Genomic DNA, 13,670 nt, shown 5'->3' with positions numbered 1-13,670 from the left:
TCCATATTCTTTGTCGGTGTTTTCTCAGGTTTGGTCCAATATTCTTAATCTTGGTGTTTTTCAGGCACATATTCTGGCAACACATTTTTTATTCCTTGTCAAGCTAAAAGCTGAGTCAACAATACCATACTCAGGTCAAGACAATGATGATCTTGCTGTATGCTGTTAACATATTATATTTGACCAAAAGTGGTTATAGGATTTGCTGCTGGGATATGATATATTGTTTGTCAATTAAAGTAAAATTCAAAAAAATGGTGTATCATGCCTAGGGAACTATGGAAGGCTGCTTTTAAATATTAATCCTCTCATTTGACAAAATCCTTGATCTTACCTTATACCAGTATATAGGATTTTTTACTTTATTTTACTTTTCTCAAATGTTTCATAATGCACGAGAAACTATCACGTAGACTCCTTGACCCCCCAAAAATCCTTGCCCCCCCCACAAAAAAAAACAAAAAAACTACAGATTTCTCATTCTACATATTTATTGAAATTAAAATGTTACAATATTATTTTTGAGAGAAAAAAACATCAATGCTCTGTCTAAACTAATCTATAATTTGCAAGAGCATAGATTGCCATTTTATTAAGAAGTCATATTTTATCTTCATCATCTTTCACAAAGTATTGACAAGTACATGTAGTATAAATCTGTGTTTAAAATTTATAAAAATCTGTCCAAAAGTTTTGAATAGTACTCATGCAAATTATAGATATTTAAACATTATAGCATTGTAACAGACTAGTACATGTATTTTAATAAAAGCAATTGCAATTTCCCATCAATGACTAGAAAATGATCATTCTAAATATTTTCAAGTTATTGTTTCATTTTAAGACTGACAAATTCAAATGGATTTTGTAGCAACTTTTACTACAGAGTTAGACAATAAAATAATGATCCTAAATAATGTAACTGATGTCCTCTTTGCATTAGTACCAGTGTAGAAATGTACTAATATAAAAAGCTTAAAATGTCTTGTCTTTCTTTGAGTAAAGCTAATACAGTGTAATCAAACATGCTTATGTTTATAAATTTGCTGGTAGACTTCATAAATTGGGGTTCTGATCAAAGTTTGAAAGCTATTCTAATCACACTTATTAAGAAATGTATTACTGGACAGTTTAAAATTGCATTAAGCACTGGGGACACCAGATACATGTACATGTATCATTTGAAGTTTTACTGGTAACTTGTAACTTGAACTTACAATATATATAAATATATAACATTAAGGTTTTTAAAATCCAACAATTTACATGAATATATTAGATTTGAAATTATATGGCATGGTTGATAGGAAAATACAATATGATGTACACTCAAAAAATGAGGAAAATTTAATTACAGTTCTGAAATTTCAATACTTGAGAAACTTTTAGATCATATTTTAAAACATCTTAAAAATAAGTTTTCAGTGTTTTTAACTAAAGTTTATTGCACTTTTATCAAAAAATCTATACAAAGACTTGAATCGAAGAATTTTTACCAAAGATAAGAACAAGCATGGAACAGACAATTGAGAAATGGATTAAAAATGACAGGATTAAAATTTAATTATGAGATTTTCATTGATTTCTGATGATATAACTTGGTCTATCAATGACTGGAATTTCTATAAATAGTTATATAATGACACAAGACACATGAGTAATACAATATAAATTACTCTCATTTATACTATGTATAATGGCAAGAAAAGCATAGCTTATTGCAGTAACAAAGATTGGGACTAGCTAACACAAACTGTACAACATTGTGACATTGTTATAACATTGTGACATTGTATGGAATGTCTGTTCAGCAGTTCATAAGAAGAGGGACTTTTAACTGATGTAACAAGTGAACAAAGACAGAAAAAAAAAACATAAAAAAAACCAATCAAATGAAAAAACAAAAAAAATATCATGCCATCAATAAGTACATACCAAAAAATGGATGGATATGAAGAGAAATGATGTTAAATACTGTATGTAATACTATTTTGTATAATATTAAAATGAGTTTCTGATGAGAAAATTTTGACTACTATGATAAAATGGTTTCACTAACAAAGAAATGGCACAAATAAATAGTGATGAAAAGATAAATTAACAAACAATATCATGCCTGGATAAAAACACAGTAAAACAGATAAAAATGGGACTTATTTATTCATTACATGAGAGCTTGTGAGTAGTACCCTCACGGACAGAAATAAAACAACTGATAAAATCAAAACTCTGATATTATTATACATTAATATGAGAATGAAACTTTAAAACAGGAACATGTCATTAAAACCTGTATGATATTTAATCTAAAATGGGAAAATTGTACTAATTAAAGTGGAACGAGACATCGCAAATTTGCAATTCCATTAAGCAGATAAATGTGATACTTAACACCAAAAGCCAACAACATCGTATATATTTACATGACTAGAGATTTATTATCCTCCATGCAGAGTTGTCTCTCTTTATAGAGAGTTACCTCCCTTACTTAAGCCTTAAAAAAAGCTTTGATTTTATATCCTCACACAAAAATATGTTGAACACAATATAATGTTACATATGAGATACAAGTTGAAGGTTTGGTTTAACAAGGTACAAGGATTAATAACAAACACTGAAAAACACATGTACTACAAAAAACACTTATATCAGGACCAATAATTTCAGAAAAAATAATACTGAAATGGTATAAGAGGGGAGAAAATAATACTGTAAGTTTGAGAAAAATGGAAGACTACAGAAATAATCAAATTGGCACAACTTCAACAGTTTACTGGACAAGTCTACAGCAATATTAGTTTAGGATGAACCATGTTATATTTGCACAATTTAGAGGATAAAAGGAAACAACAAAAATATTAATACTGAAAAGGTTATAAAAATTTCTACAAGATGGTTGGCACAAGAGTCAAACATTTGGCACAAATTTAACATTTGACTTAACTGGAGGATAGGTGAGATGAAGTATTAACTGAAAAGTGACTAATACCACATTATAATTATAAATTTGATCTTCAACAATTGGCACAGTCAAGTGTACGAGTATTCTTAACAAAACCAAAACCATTAGTAAATACTGAGAAGATTATCAGGATATAGATTGGCACAATATAACAAAAGTATTTGGCACAGTCAATAATAAGAGTACTTCATGGAAGAATTAGTTAGTGGCAACATTAAAACTGGTTTAAACAATCATAACAAAAACTTAACAGGCAAAAAACCAGAAAACCTAAATCTAGTGTGGGTTCTAACTAAATTGTTTTCCAAAATACTTTCAAAACCTTCAGGATCTGAAAGGCTTAAATTGTAACATGTCATATTAAGTTTTTCTGAAGTTTCGTGGATTTCCATTAACAATAGATACTAAATATCAACGAACTATAGTAAAAATTTTTGAAATACATGTATAATATAATGCTTTAACCAACTACAACATTACAGATTGAAATTCCTGCTTTAAGGATATATCAATATCATGCACGTTTCATGAGCTACCCAACACAAAATATTTATAATCAACCAATTTACAGAAATGACTTTAAGCTTCAAGACAAGGACACACAACATCATTTAACAGGAAGACATTGAATTCATTAATACTGATTCTGGTAAGATGTCAGGACACCATGGCAACACAGTTACCTAGCAACCATTTACCTAAGAAACAAAAATCCATTACATAGCACCCATTCAGCATAGAAACAAACACTCATAGTAACCTAGCAACCATATTCACCACAGAAACAAACATTCAGATACCTAGTAATTATTTACCAAAGAAGCTAGAGTTACCATAACAACCATGCACACTGGTACCTAACACTCAAAACAAATTAGTCATCATTCAAAACTAAAAATACTGGATACCATCAAGGACAGATGCAGAAATATATAATTCTATTTGCAACCATCCTATCAATCAAACATACATAAAACATATCCCACAAATTCTGACTATCACCCATACAAACAAAAATACACCTACATTACTGGTATATAAATTGCACAATTTGACCTTTGCTCTTAAAGCTTTGACTAGTAAAGCACTATAAAATAATTGAAAACAACAATATACTGCATAACAAGTAATTGTATTACAAATCACCTTTGTGTGGATAACATGAATTGAAACTGTATGTTACTGCTTTTTCAGGCAGTGTCAAAAAGAAGGCATGGGCAATTGAACTTAGCCATGAAGTGATGGAAAACTCTCTGTCAAAATAATAGTTAAAACATTACAGACATTGACCAGATTTTGGCACACCAGAATTCACTACTGTTCATCTGGGATAAACCCTGAAAGATTCAGTTTTGGCACAAGAGGAACATCAAACAGTTTTGTCACCTTAAAAAGAGCTTTAACACAAAGGTAAAGCACCACTTAACAAGTCTATAAGGAGGATACAGAAATTTGTTGGAGATTCGTAGTTTTTTTAACAGCTATGAAAAATAAATTCGTATTAATTGACCTGTATGCAGTAGTTAATGGTTAACAAGTAAACATAATATAATCGTCAGCTACAGGGAGCTAATGCTTTACAGCCATGTTAAAGACTTCTGTTTTGGTGACAAAATAACTGTTAAAAAACAAAGTTTAAACATTAAACACACATTAAACAAAACAGTACCTTGTTTAACCAAACCTTCAAACAATAATGGCAGTAGACTGAGTATTGAGTCAGCTTGTCAATACTAATATATAAAGCTTTGTAGTAAGATTTTGGCACATCAAAAATGAAAATTAAACATTACAGCAACACTAAGTTAAGAGGTACTTTGGTTGCAAATGGATGCCCAATAACAGAAAAAAAAAATACCAGCAAAAAATTATTATGCAAACTTAAAATGCAACTGTAAGCAAATTGTGATTGAATCTTAAAACTGATTGCAAGCTGAGTAGAGACCTAATTCAAAATAGTTAATTGGCACTATATGAGTTTCATTTTCTTGTGAAATACTGAATTGGTGCATTACAATATAATTCTAAATAGAGGTTGTCATGCTGAAATAAACAATTGCTTGGAAATGATTCTTTAAGAAAATGTTTTGAAATATCTAATGAGGAAAAATGGAACATAAAAAATCTATCATACCTCTTTAAATACATTGTTTGAGACAGTCTCAACAGGCAAAGAAATAAATAAAGATGTATGTACAGTTTTCAGCACTTAATACAGAAAATAATTAGCCACACACCTTGGCAAGCGAACTCAGTCTATACGGTTTATATATACAATCAATAATCAGATTACATTTATTTCATTTGAGTATTCTTTCTCAGGTGATCTGACTGGCAACGACATGCCAAAAAAAAAACAAACAAAAAAAAACAATAATACCATTTCATGCAAAATATTTACAATACACAAAAATTAATGAGTATGGTCCCCATATATTGTCATGGATTATGAAGATTTATAAATATAATATTTACAACTTCCATAAGTTCAAAATATACAAGATTATTCCTTCTTAAAAACAAAACTTTTTGATTATAAATTGATGAGACAAGTGAAGGCAAACCTGGAATGGATTTTTGTTTTAACAAGTTTTGAATTCATTAACAAGTGGCATTTGGAATTAACAAGAAAATGAAACTTAACGGTGGGAACAAAATATTTGATTGAGCTGTGGAACAAGTGAATTATTAACTTTAAATGTTTAGTTTTGGAAATATACAAAAATGTATGAAGTAAACTTCAATACTATAATAGTATTGAAAAATGGTCCAACAAAATATGAATACAGCTTGACCAGACTAGAGCATAAATGACTGAGTCTTTATAAAACTTAAAAGACATCAAGACCAAGTAACAACATTCATCTAATATATAACAATAAACTCTACATTATTGCACTTAGTATATTTTGTCATTTTTTGTCAACGCATTGGGACCTACATTGTCTAACAACAGTAGTTGCCCGGTGAACAAGAGAAGATGACTCTTCAAATAAAGAAAAGTTAATCAGAAAATTAACACCTCAACTATACAGCATGTATTCTATGAGTAAGAGTTATTTTTTGTCTATTTCAAATTAAACAGAAAATGTCCATCAGCTGATATTTGACCAGTCAAAGGTTGATCAGATGGTACAGTTAAATTCCTCTCTGGATGGTTTGCAGTACTTGTAGCGATGATTCATGTGCTGACTGTAGGAACCAGAGTGGCTGAACCTCTTGCCACACTTCTTACACTGGAATGGCTTCTCCCCACTGTGTAGACGTCTGTGCTCTGTCAGGTGGTGCTTGTGCTTGAAGGCTTTGTGGCATATCTCACAGTTGAATGGTCTGGCACCTAAAAATACCAGAGAAATATTAAAATTACAAGTAAAACTGGTTAGAGTTATCTCCCTTACCATGTATACATTACCTTCACATTCAATTCATGAAACTAACTAAAAAGATGGCGAACACATTTTCTTGTTTAGTTAATTCAGAATCTGATCAAGATTTTATTTGGTGAATTGTGTGATCACTGTGCTATGTTTCATATTTCAATTATTCAAGAAGTCACCTATTTCCTAATATTAAATATATAAAAGGTAATTCATAATCCAGACACAAATAACCCTCATGGAGCCTTGAACTTCACCTTTACTACCACTTTTGTCCAATGAAACACGAGGCTGTAAGCTCCATTGGTTAAGTTGCCATGGTTAAGCATCATAGGTGTCACATAATGTCAAAATGAACTCAGTTGGAAAAACTTGCCAAACAACTACGTTTAGCTTTACCTAACTGAAGAGTATGTCATGGGACCTTAAAATGGACTTAATTTATCATGAACTATTTAGTTCCTTTGAGAAAAAGTGTTTGAGTAAGACAATTTTGTTTCTTATAATTGTCACGAATTCCTTTGTACATAAAATAATTTTTTTTACAAGTATTATCTTTTCAGCCATCAGTGTGAGACTAGACAGGGTAGACAAGGATGTTAAAATCCCCTCAGTCAGTTAAGGATGATCTTTTCAGCCATCAGTGTGAGACCCGACAGGGTAGACAAGAACGTTAAAGATCCCCTCAGTCAAAGATTATAAAGTGTGTACCACATGATTAATTCTATTTCCGCACAAACAGAAAAAAAACATTACAGTCATTTATTAATAAAGTCAGACTGAAATATTTTTATTAATTAAGACTTACCTGAATGCTCATATTTATGGCGGGCTAAGGAACTCTGCTTGCTGAACATCTTTTTGCATTGGTCACAACTATATAACCCATCATCAGACTCCATGCGGTGGCCTTTCCAGGAGCGGCGCTTTTTACGGTAAGGATGGTCCTCATCAAGAAGTGCGTCATCTAAGTCTAACTGGATCTCCTCTGACTCCATCTGTAGAAAGAAAAGACAAATTTACTTACAAAAGTTATTGAATTTCAGTTTTGCATGGATTACTCAAATGTGCTAAAAATAACAAGGAATTAGGTACCGGTAATTTCAGTTATGTTCATTAAATTTTCAAATTAGAAATTCAGCATGAGAACTGTCCTTCATTTTTTTTATGTAAAACTTGCTTGTTATCTATTTCAGGAGAGTCCTCTTACAAAATGCTTAACTTTGGAAACTTTGCTAATTCAATACTATCATTCTGAAGATGAAGTTGATTCTGTATTGTTATAGGAATTTGATTTTCTATGCATTTAGATGTGTAAGGTAATCATCCACCAGGTGTGATTTAAAATCAACGTGAAAATACTCGACAATCACTGTCAGGAAATCCCTTTTTTATAGCTATTGTAATTTCAAAGGTCAATGCCTCATCCAAATTTACTCCACAATAGTTGTAAACCAACTTAAATGTCGGTATTTAAATAAAATGGGAAATTTTAATTCCTATTGTTTCAAGTACATGTATAAATTCTATAGAGAATTATTGAATTTTCTATTGAATTATTTTCTATTCAAAGCTTCATTATACCGTCACTTTACTGCCTTAATTTTCAACATCTATTTCATTTAAATTTCTCATTTATTGTTACATAAGCAAGCATCTAGCATAATTTTGCAGAAACATGATGTTAACAATTTTTTACTTTATCTAAATTTGTTTTGCAAATAAGTTACATCCACAAAAACTTAAAAAGTAAATGAAAAAAAATTAAATGTGTTAGCGGAATCGTGTACATATGTTGCTTATGTAACTTTTAATCATGCATACTTTATCAACCAAAACAAATTTATATAAGATATATGAGTAGTACTGAATTCAGCCTTCTACCTCCATCAATACTGACGCCATGGACCTCAAAAAAATTGATTTTGGTATGATAAGGATTCTGTGATTGATAAAATAATAAAACACTTGACAATGTTGACCAACATGTGCCAATGGCATCCATCTCTGGGCTGACATGCCAACAAAATCCAACACTTGTCACTCAATGGAATATGCATTAATTCATTCAATAGGATCTTTTAATCCTTTAACGAAAAAAAAAAAAAATTATTATATGAATATTCTTTAACTTGTTCTTCAGTAAATAAAAATACAGCTTTACTAAAACAATTTGGAATAATGCAATGTTGCAAAGTTTGTACATTAATGAAACAATTAACAGAAAGCATTCTGTGCAATGATGATGAATTTTGTAAAAAATTACCTGCCATGATATTTGAAGCTGTTATTACTTAAAACAGTGTATACAAAAAAGACTCCTAATTTTAAGAAATGCCTTTCATTAGTAGACTTGCGCTCTATAACTATTGTATGATGAGTTATTTCATGCCCTTGACTTTATTAGTAAAACTGATGAATGATTGAATGATAACACACACACACACACAAGTGATCAGATTTTGGCAGCATGCAGTATAAAACTGAGATATACTAGCCACGGGATCAACGAAGGTAACATTTGCCATGCCTTTTATGCCACTACATTTAAAATAGGTAAAAAGTATGGGATACAGACATAGTCACGCTCTACCTGTCGCCACGACTTCTTCCGCATACGTTTCAGCTTAATCTCCCCGTCAACAGTCAGGTTGGCACGGTCTGCTAGGCTCACTTCAGCTAGGGTGGCTAGGTTGTGGGTAGCATGCTCCATAGCTGCATCAAAGTGGACACTTCTTGACCTGTTGTCATGGTAACTGTCACTGCTACAACTGCTGTCGCTGTCATCATCGTCATGTTTGGCAGCATTGCGGGACATGTTGTTAATGGCTAGATGAACCTTCTGCTGGAGAGAGATAGTGATCTGGTTGGGTTCTGGTCTGCTGAATGGATGGTGGTAAAACATTGGAGATGACGTAATGGCTGGTGGACCACAGGTAGGGATACCTCTGCTGTGGGCTGAAATCTGCTGGATCATACTTGGTGATGATGAGACAACTGGATCTGCCATGTAGTAGCTTGGGAACAGACCTTCTTGTTGCATATACTTGTAGATAGAACTATTCTGGAGCTTGCCATCAAAGTTGTGGAAAGGAGTCTTCTGAAACCTGGAGTCTTTCTCTGGAATTTTCTTGCCATTGTCAGAATCTGGTTTAGGTGACTGCTCAGGTTCTGGTTTGACACTCAGATTAAGGACTTTAGACTGTTCTGTAGACTTTGCAGTGTCAGAGTTCTGTGAAGAAGCAGGCTTGGTACTCAGGTCAAGGGGCTGTTCACCAGTGCTTGGAAGTCTATTGCTGATTCGTTTGCTGCCTCCATGAGCTGCTGTAGGAACCTGGATAATGGCTGGAGTAGATGATCTGGAGTCTGGCATGGAATGCAAAGGGCTGTCATGCTTGAACCTGGCCATGGATGGAAAATATGGAACCTCTTTACCTCTACGACGATCTCTGGCTCTCATATTCTGGAACCAGACCTGGACAACTCTCTTAGGAAAACCAATCTCATTACCAATACGTATCAACTCATATTTTCTTGGACGAGGGTTGATGCTGTAGTACGACTTCAGAACATGAAGTTGTTCATCACTAATCAGAGACCTCATGCGAAACTTCTTGCTGTCATTGAGAGCATTGTCATCTTTATCATCTTGATCTTCTGACTCAGTCTCTGGACTACCACTAGTGGCTGACAGGACATGGCTCTGGTCAGACATGATGCTTGCTGGAGAATGTCTTGGACTTCCATCACTACGGAGAGGGATAATGTCTTTGTTGAGTTTACAGATGTAACGTTCATGTTGATGGAGACTGACAGGACTATTAAAAACTTCATCACAGAATCTGCATGCCATGGTTTCTGTCAACTTCTCTTCACTACTGGTGGTATCAGATGACATGGATTGACCTGTCTTACTCTCATCACTGCTGGCATTACTGCTTGTTATGGGCTCATCTTTCTTACAGATATACCTCTCATGCTGGTGACAGTCAACTGCACTGTTAAAAGTCTCATTACAGAATTTGCACCTGTAGGTTACAGTTTCATCTGGTTTAGGATTTGGTTGAGTACTAAGTGGGGTTTCTTTCTTCTCAGACTCTGGTTCAATTTTCTGGACATTGCTGGTAATGACCTTGTTGTCACTGGAAACAACCTTAGTGTTAGAGTTGACATCTGGTGAGATCTGTTTAGATGATGTAATGACAGGTGATGCTGTGGAATGTTGGATGGATAATGTCTGTGGAAGTAATGATGTCATGACTGGTCCCATTGCTGGATGTCTAACAGGGTATAAGGGCAGGAACCTGGTTCCCGGAGCTGGGTAGTATGCTGGTATACCTGCTTTGACTGGATCAAAATGCATCAGTGTTTGTGGGTAGGAGTGCATAGCTGTACTGATGGCTGGTCTGCTTGGTGTAGCAATGGTCTCTGGCTGCTTATTAGGATTCATCACCCAGCACTTCTTGGAAGTCATGTGACTGCTGTATGACCCGGAATGACTGAACCTTTTGGAACAATTTGGACACTGGAATGGTTTCTCTCCACTGTGGATACGAATGTGCTCCTTCAGATGGTGTTTAAACTTGAAAGCTTTCCCACAAGTTGGACATTTGAACTTCCTTAGGTCTGTACTCTCATCATGGCTGATCATGTGGCGCTGGAGACGATAAACATTGGCGAAAGTCTTATTGCAAATGGTGCATGACTGTGATGTTGGGGAATGCATGGCAATGTGCTTGTCTAGGTGAGACTTGAGTAGGAATGCTTCATCACACTTTGGACAGAGATATTTGACTGGCAGGTCAGGATGGACTTCTCTCATATGGTCACGTAGTATGTTGAATCTGGTGTAGGTTAGGTCACAGTGGGCACATTTCATCACAATATCTTCGTCTATACCGAAACAATTTTCTGAAAAAATCAAAACAAAGCATTCCATAGGAGGTTGACAATATCTGTGGCTAAATTCTTAATCCTATCCTTTAATTGTTATGTTTGGTGGTCATATCTATCTATTCTTAATTTTAGGCCTTCACCTTATATCAGACTGTTGCTAGCTGAAAAATAAGTAAATACAGCTCATGCTTTCCTCCCTGACTAATATCAACTTTCATTCTTCAATTTCTCATTTCTTAAAGTTTACTTATTTCTTACTAAATACATGTGAGTCATTGTTTACATCTTACTTACTTCATGTATATTCACTGTTTACTTATTCACTACATGTATATTCATGATACATGGTTTACTTACTTCTACATGTATATTCATGGTTTAGTTATTTTTTACTTACTCAATTTACTTTTGTGGTTTACTACAAGGAATAATGCAATATACATCTTAAACCCAGTTTTTTTCTTTTCTTTGGGTTACAGTTGAATAAAAAACACTACAAAAGTGTATTTGGAAAGAATGAATATTTGACAAATTGACCCAAATCCCCTCAATTCAATATAGCAGCCTACAGCTACAATTTTTGGGCAGTGTAGCTACATTTATGCTCCATGATTTACAATACATTTCAGGGACAAGTTTATCTCAGCACCTACATATAAAGTTGTCTCAAGAAGACCTCATTAGCAGACCTTCTACAACCTGTTAAGTTTCCTCTATTGTATTTCCTTTACTATTGCCTTGTATTGTATTGTATTGTGTTTTCTGTTTTCATTAAATCAAGGTTTTTAAGTCCTGTTTGTGTTCTTTGAGCTGTTTAAGACTTCCAGTGCAGTGTTGCCTGCAATGTCCAGTGCAGCTTTTGTTGAAGTAAGGCTTCAGCTGAGGAAATGCTTCCTTTTAACCCTCATTTCTTTTCCATGAGATTAAAGCTTTAAATAACTTAATCAGTTTCAAATACTTTTTTACTTGCATCTTTATTTTATACCAGGTTGCTGACCCACTCAAGATACATCCATCAAATGTAAAAACTGCAAATCATTTACAATAAGATATGACCACCACTTCTTAAAACAATGCATTTATTACTGCTAGTTTTCCCCTACTATTATCATTACAATTTACTTTCCAAAATTCTTGTGAAAACACTGAAGTGTAAGTCTCTGTTAGAATCAGGCAGTGGGTGAAACACTGTATGAAAAAAAAACATTTTGAAAGGTTAATTTGAAGTTTTGTAGCATCAGAATCAAGGGAAAAAAACTTACAATGTCATTTTAGTAACAAGTTATAATTGCATTGAAATGCACTAAAAATTGGCATTTCAAGGGCAGAAAACTCGGTCAAAAGCCTCATTTTTCTAATATTCTATTGAAAAATTTCTGAGCAAATTCCAACAATGCAGAGATCAAATAATGGTCTATTTAAATAGAAATAGCATCCTTAAAGAAAATTGTCAGAGCAGTGGGGTTGTTTGGACATCAGTGTTTCTGATTTTTCCAACTTTGCCTGATTCTTAAAGTGACAACCTACCTAAATCTTGTGATGTACTGGTTTTTTCTTCGTCTTCATCGTCGCCATCACTGACAGGCTCAGGGTAGATAACCACTGTATCTGACTGGTTTAGATATTTCTGGATCTCTGTAGAGCTCTGATCAGCCATGGGAATGTCTGGTGTCTGGCTGTCTGTTTCAGGTGCTTTCTCTGTCACTGAAGTTACTGAAAAATGCAATAATTGTTTACTCAATAAGGCAATTTTATATTGAATTCAACAACTTTCCTCCTGATTTTACTGTACATCTAATTTCTTGGAATATGCTTAACTTGCAGAATCTAGAAAGAATTTATGAAAGTGTTTACAACATGCTCTATTTGTTTTGTTTTTTGGCCTAAGATGAAAGACTGTCAGAAATCACACATAGGAGAGAGATTACTCTTTATCAGCAAAGACTGCATATCTGTAAAGAATATTTATTATAATTTTTTATACTCACAATATAAAAATTGGAAGTAATTATTATTCTGTTTTTCAGTAATCCCATAACAGCATATTAAAAATATTTAATGTACATTTATATTTTGGTCTACATTTATTCCCACAATAAATCTAGTAGTACAACTACACACATTGTTGATGTGCAACATCATTCTCATTCAGAACTCTGGGGAAGATCTGAAGACTTCATGTTTTTACAGATATTTTGAATATCTTGTCATTTATGATAGAAAGGGAAATATCTGTCAACAAGATCTAAGTAAGGAGAATATCTATGTTAAATTATGTCTTTAAAGTTGTGCAAAAATATCTTCAGTCTGTATTGTTAACAATATATATGAATAAGAACCAATTATAATCAAACCAATGATATTTACTGTTTCACTTTAGGACCTCTATATGATTTTAAGAATAAAGTGATGCCATTCAGGATAAAACTTTACTC

At 33.2% G+C, this 13,670-nt stretch overlaps 1 protein-coding gene across 7 annotated transcripts in view; it reads right to left on the bottom strand.

Moving 5' to 3' along the window:
• Nucleotides 1–473: 473 nt before the first annotated feature.
• Nucleotides 474–13,670, bottom strand: part of LOC148611270 (zinc finger E-box-binding homeobox protein zag-1-like) — a 35,339-nt gene continuing 22,142 nt past the window's right edge. For 6 of the 7 annotated variants that reach the window (XM_088591659.1, XM_088591662.1, XM_088591664.1 and 3 more), the window contains exons 3-6: nt 12,763–12,948; nt 8,918–11,250; nt 7,148–7,337; nt 474–6,299 (exon numbers count right to left, since the gene is read on the bottom strand). In XM_088591659.1, coding sequence (XP_088447785.1) covers nt 6,088–6,299; nt 7,148–7,337; nt 8,918–11,250; nt 12,763–12,948 — 2,921 coding nt within the window. In that variant the 3' untranslated portion in view covers nt 474–6,087. The remainder of the gene's footprint in view (nt 6,300–7,147; nt 7,338–8,917; nt 11,251–12,762; nt 12,949–13,670) is intronic. The other variant, XM_088591660.1, reaches the window with a different exon arrangement.

Source organism: Perna viridis, chromosome 7, assembly GCF_037379345.1.
Source record: "Perna viridis isolate PV_CMFRI_1.1 ecotype Kerala chromosome 7, ASM3737934v1, whole genome shotgun sequence".
Lineage (NCBI taxonomy): Eukaryota > Metazoa > Mollusca > Bivalvia > Mytilida > Mytilidae > Perna > Perna viridis.
This window is presented reverse-complemented; position numbering and strand designations above follow the sequence as displayed.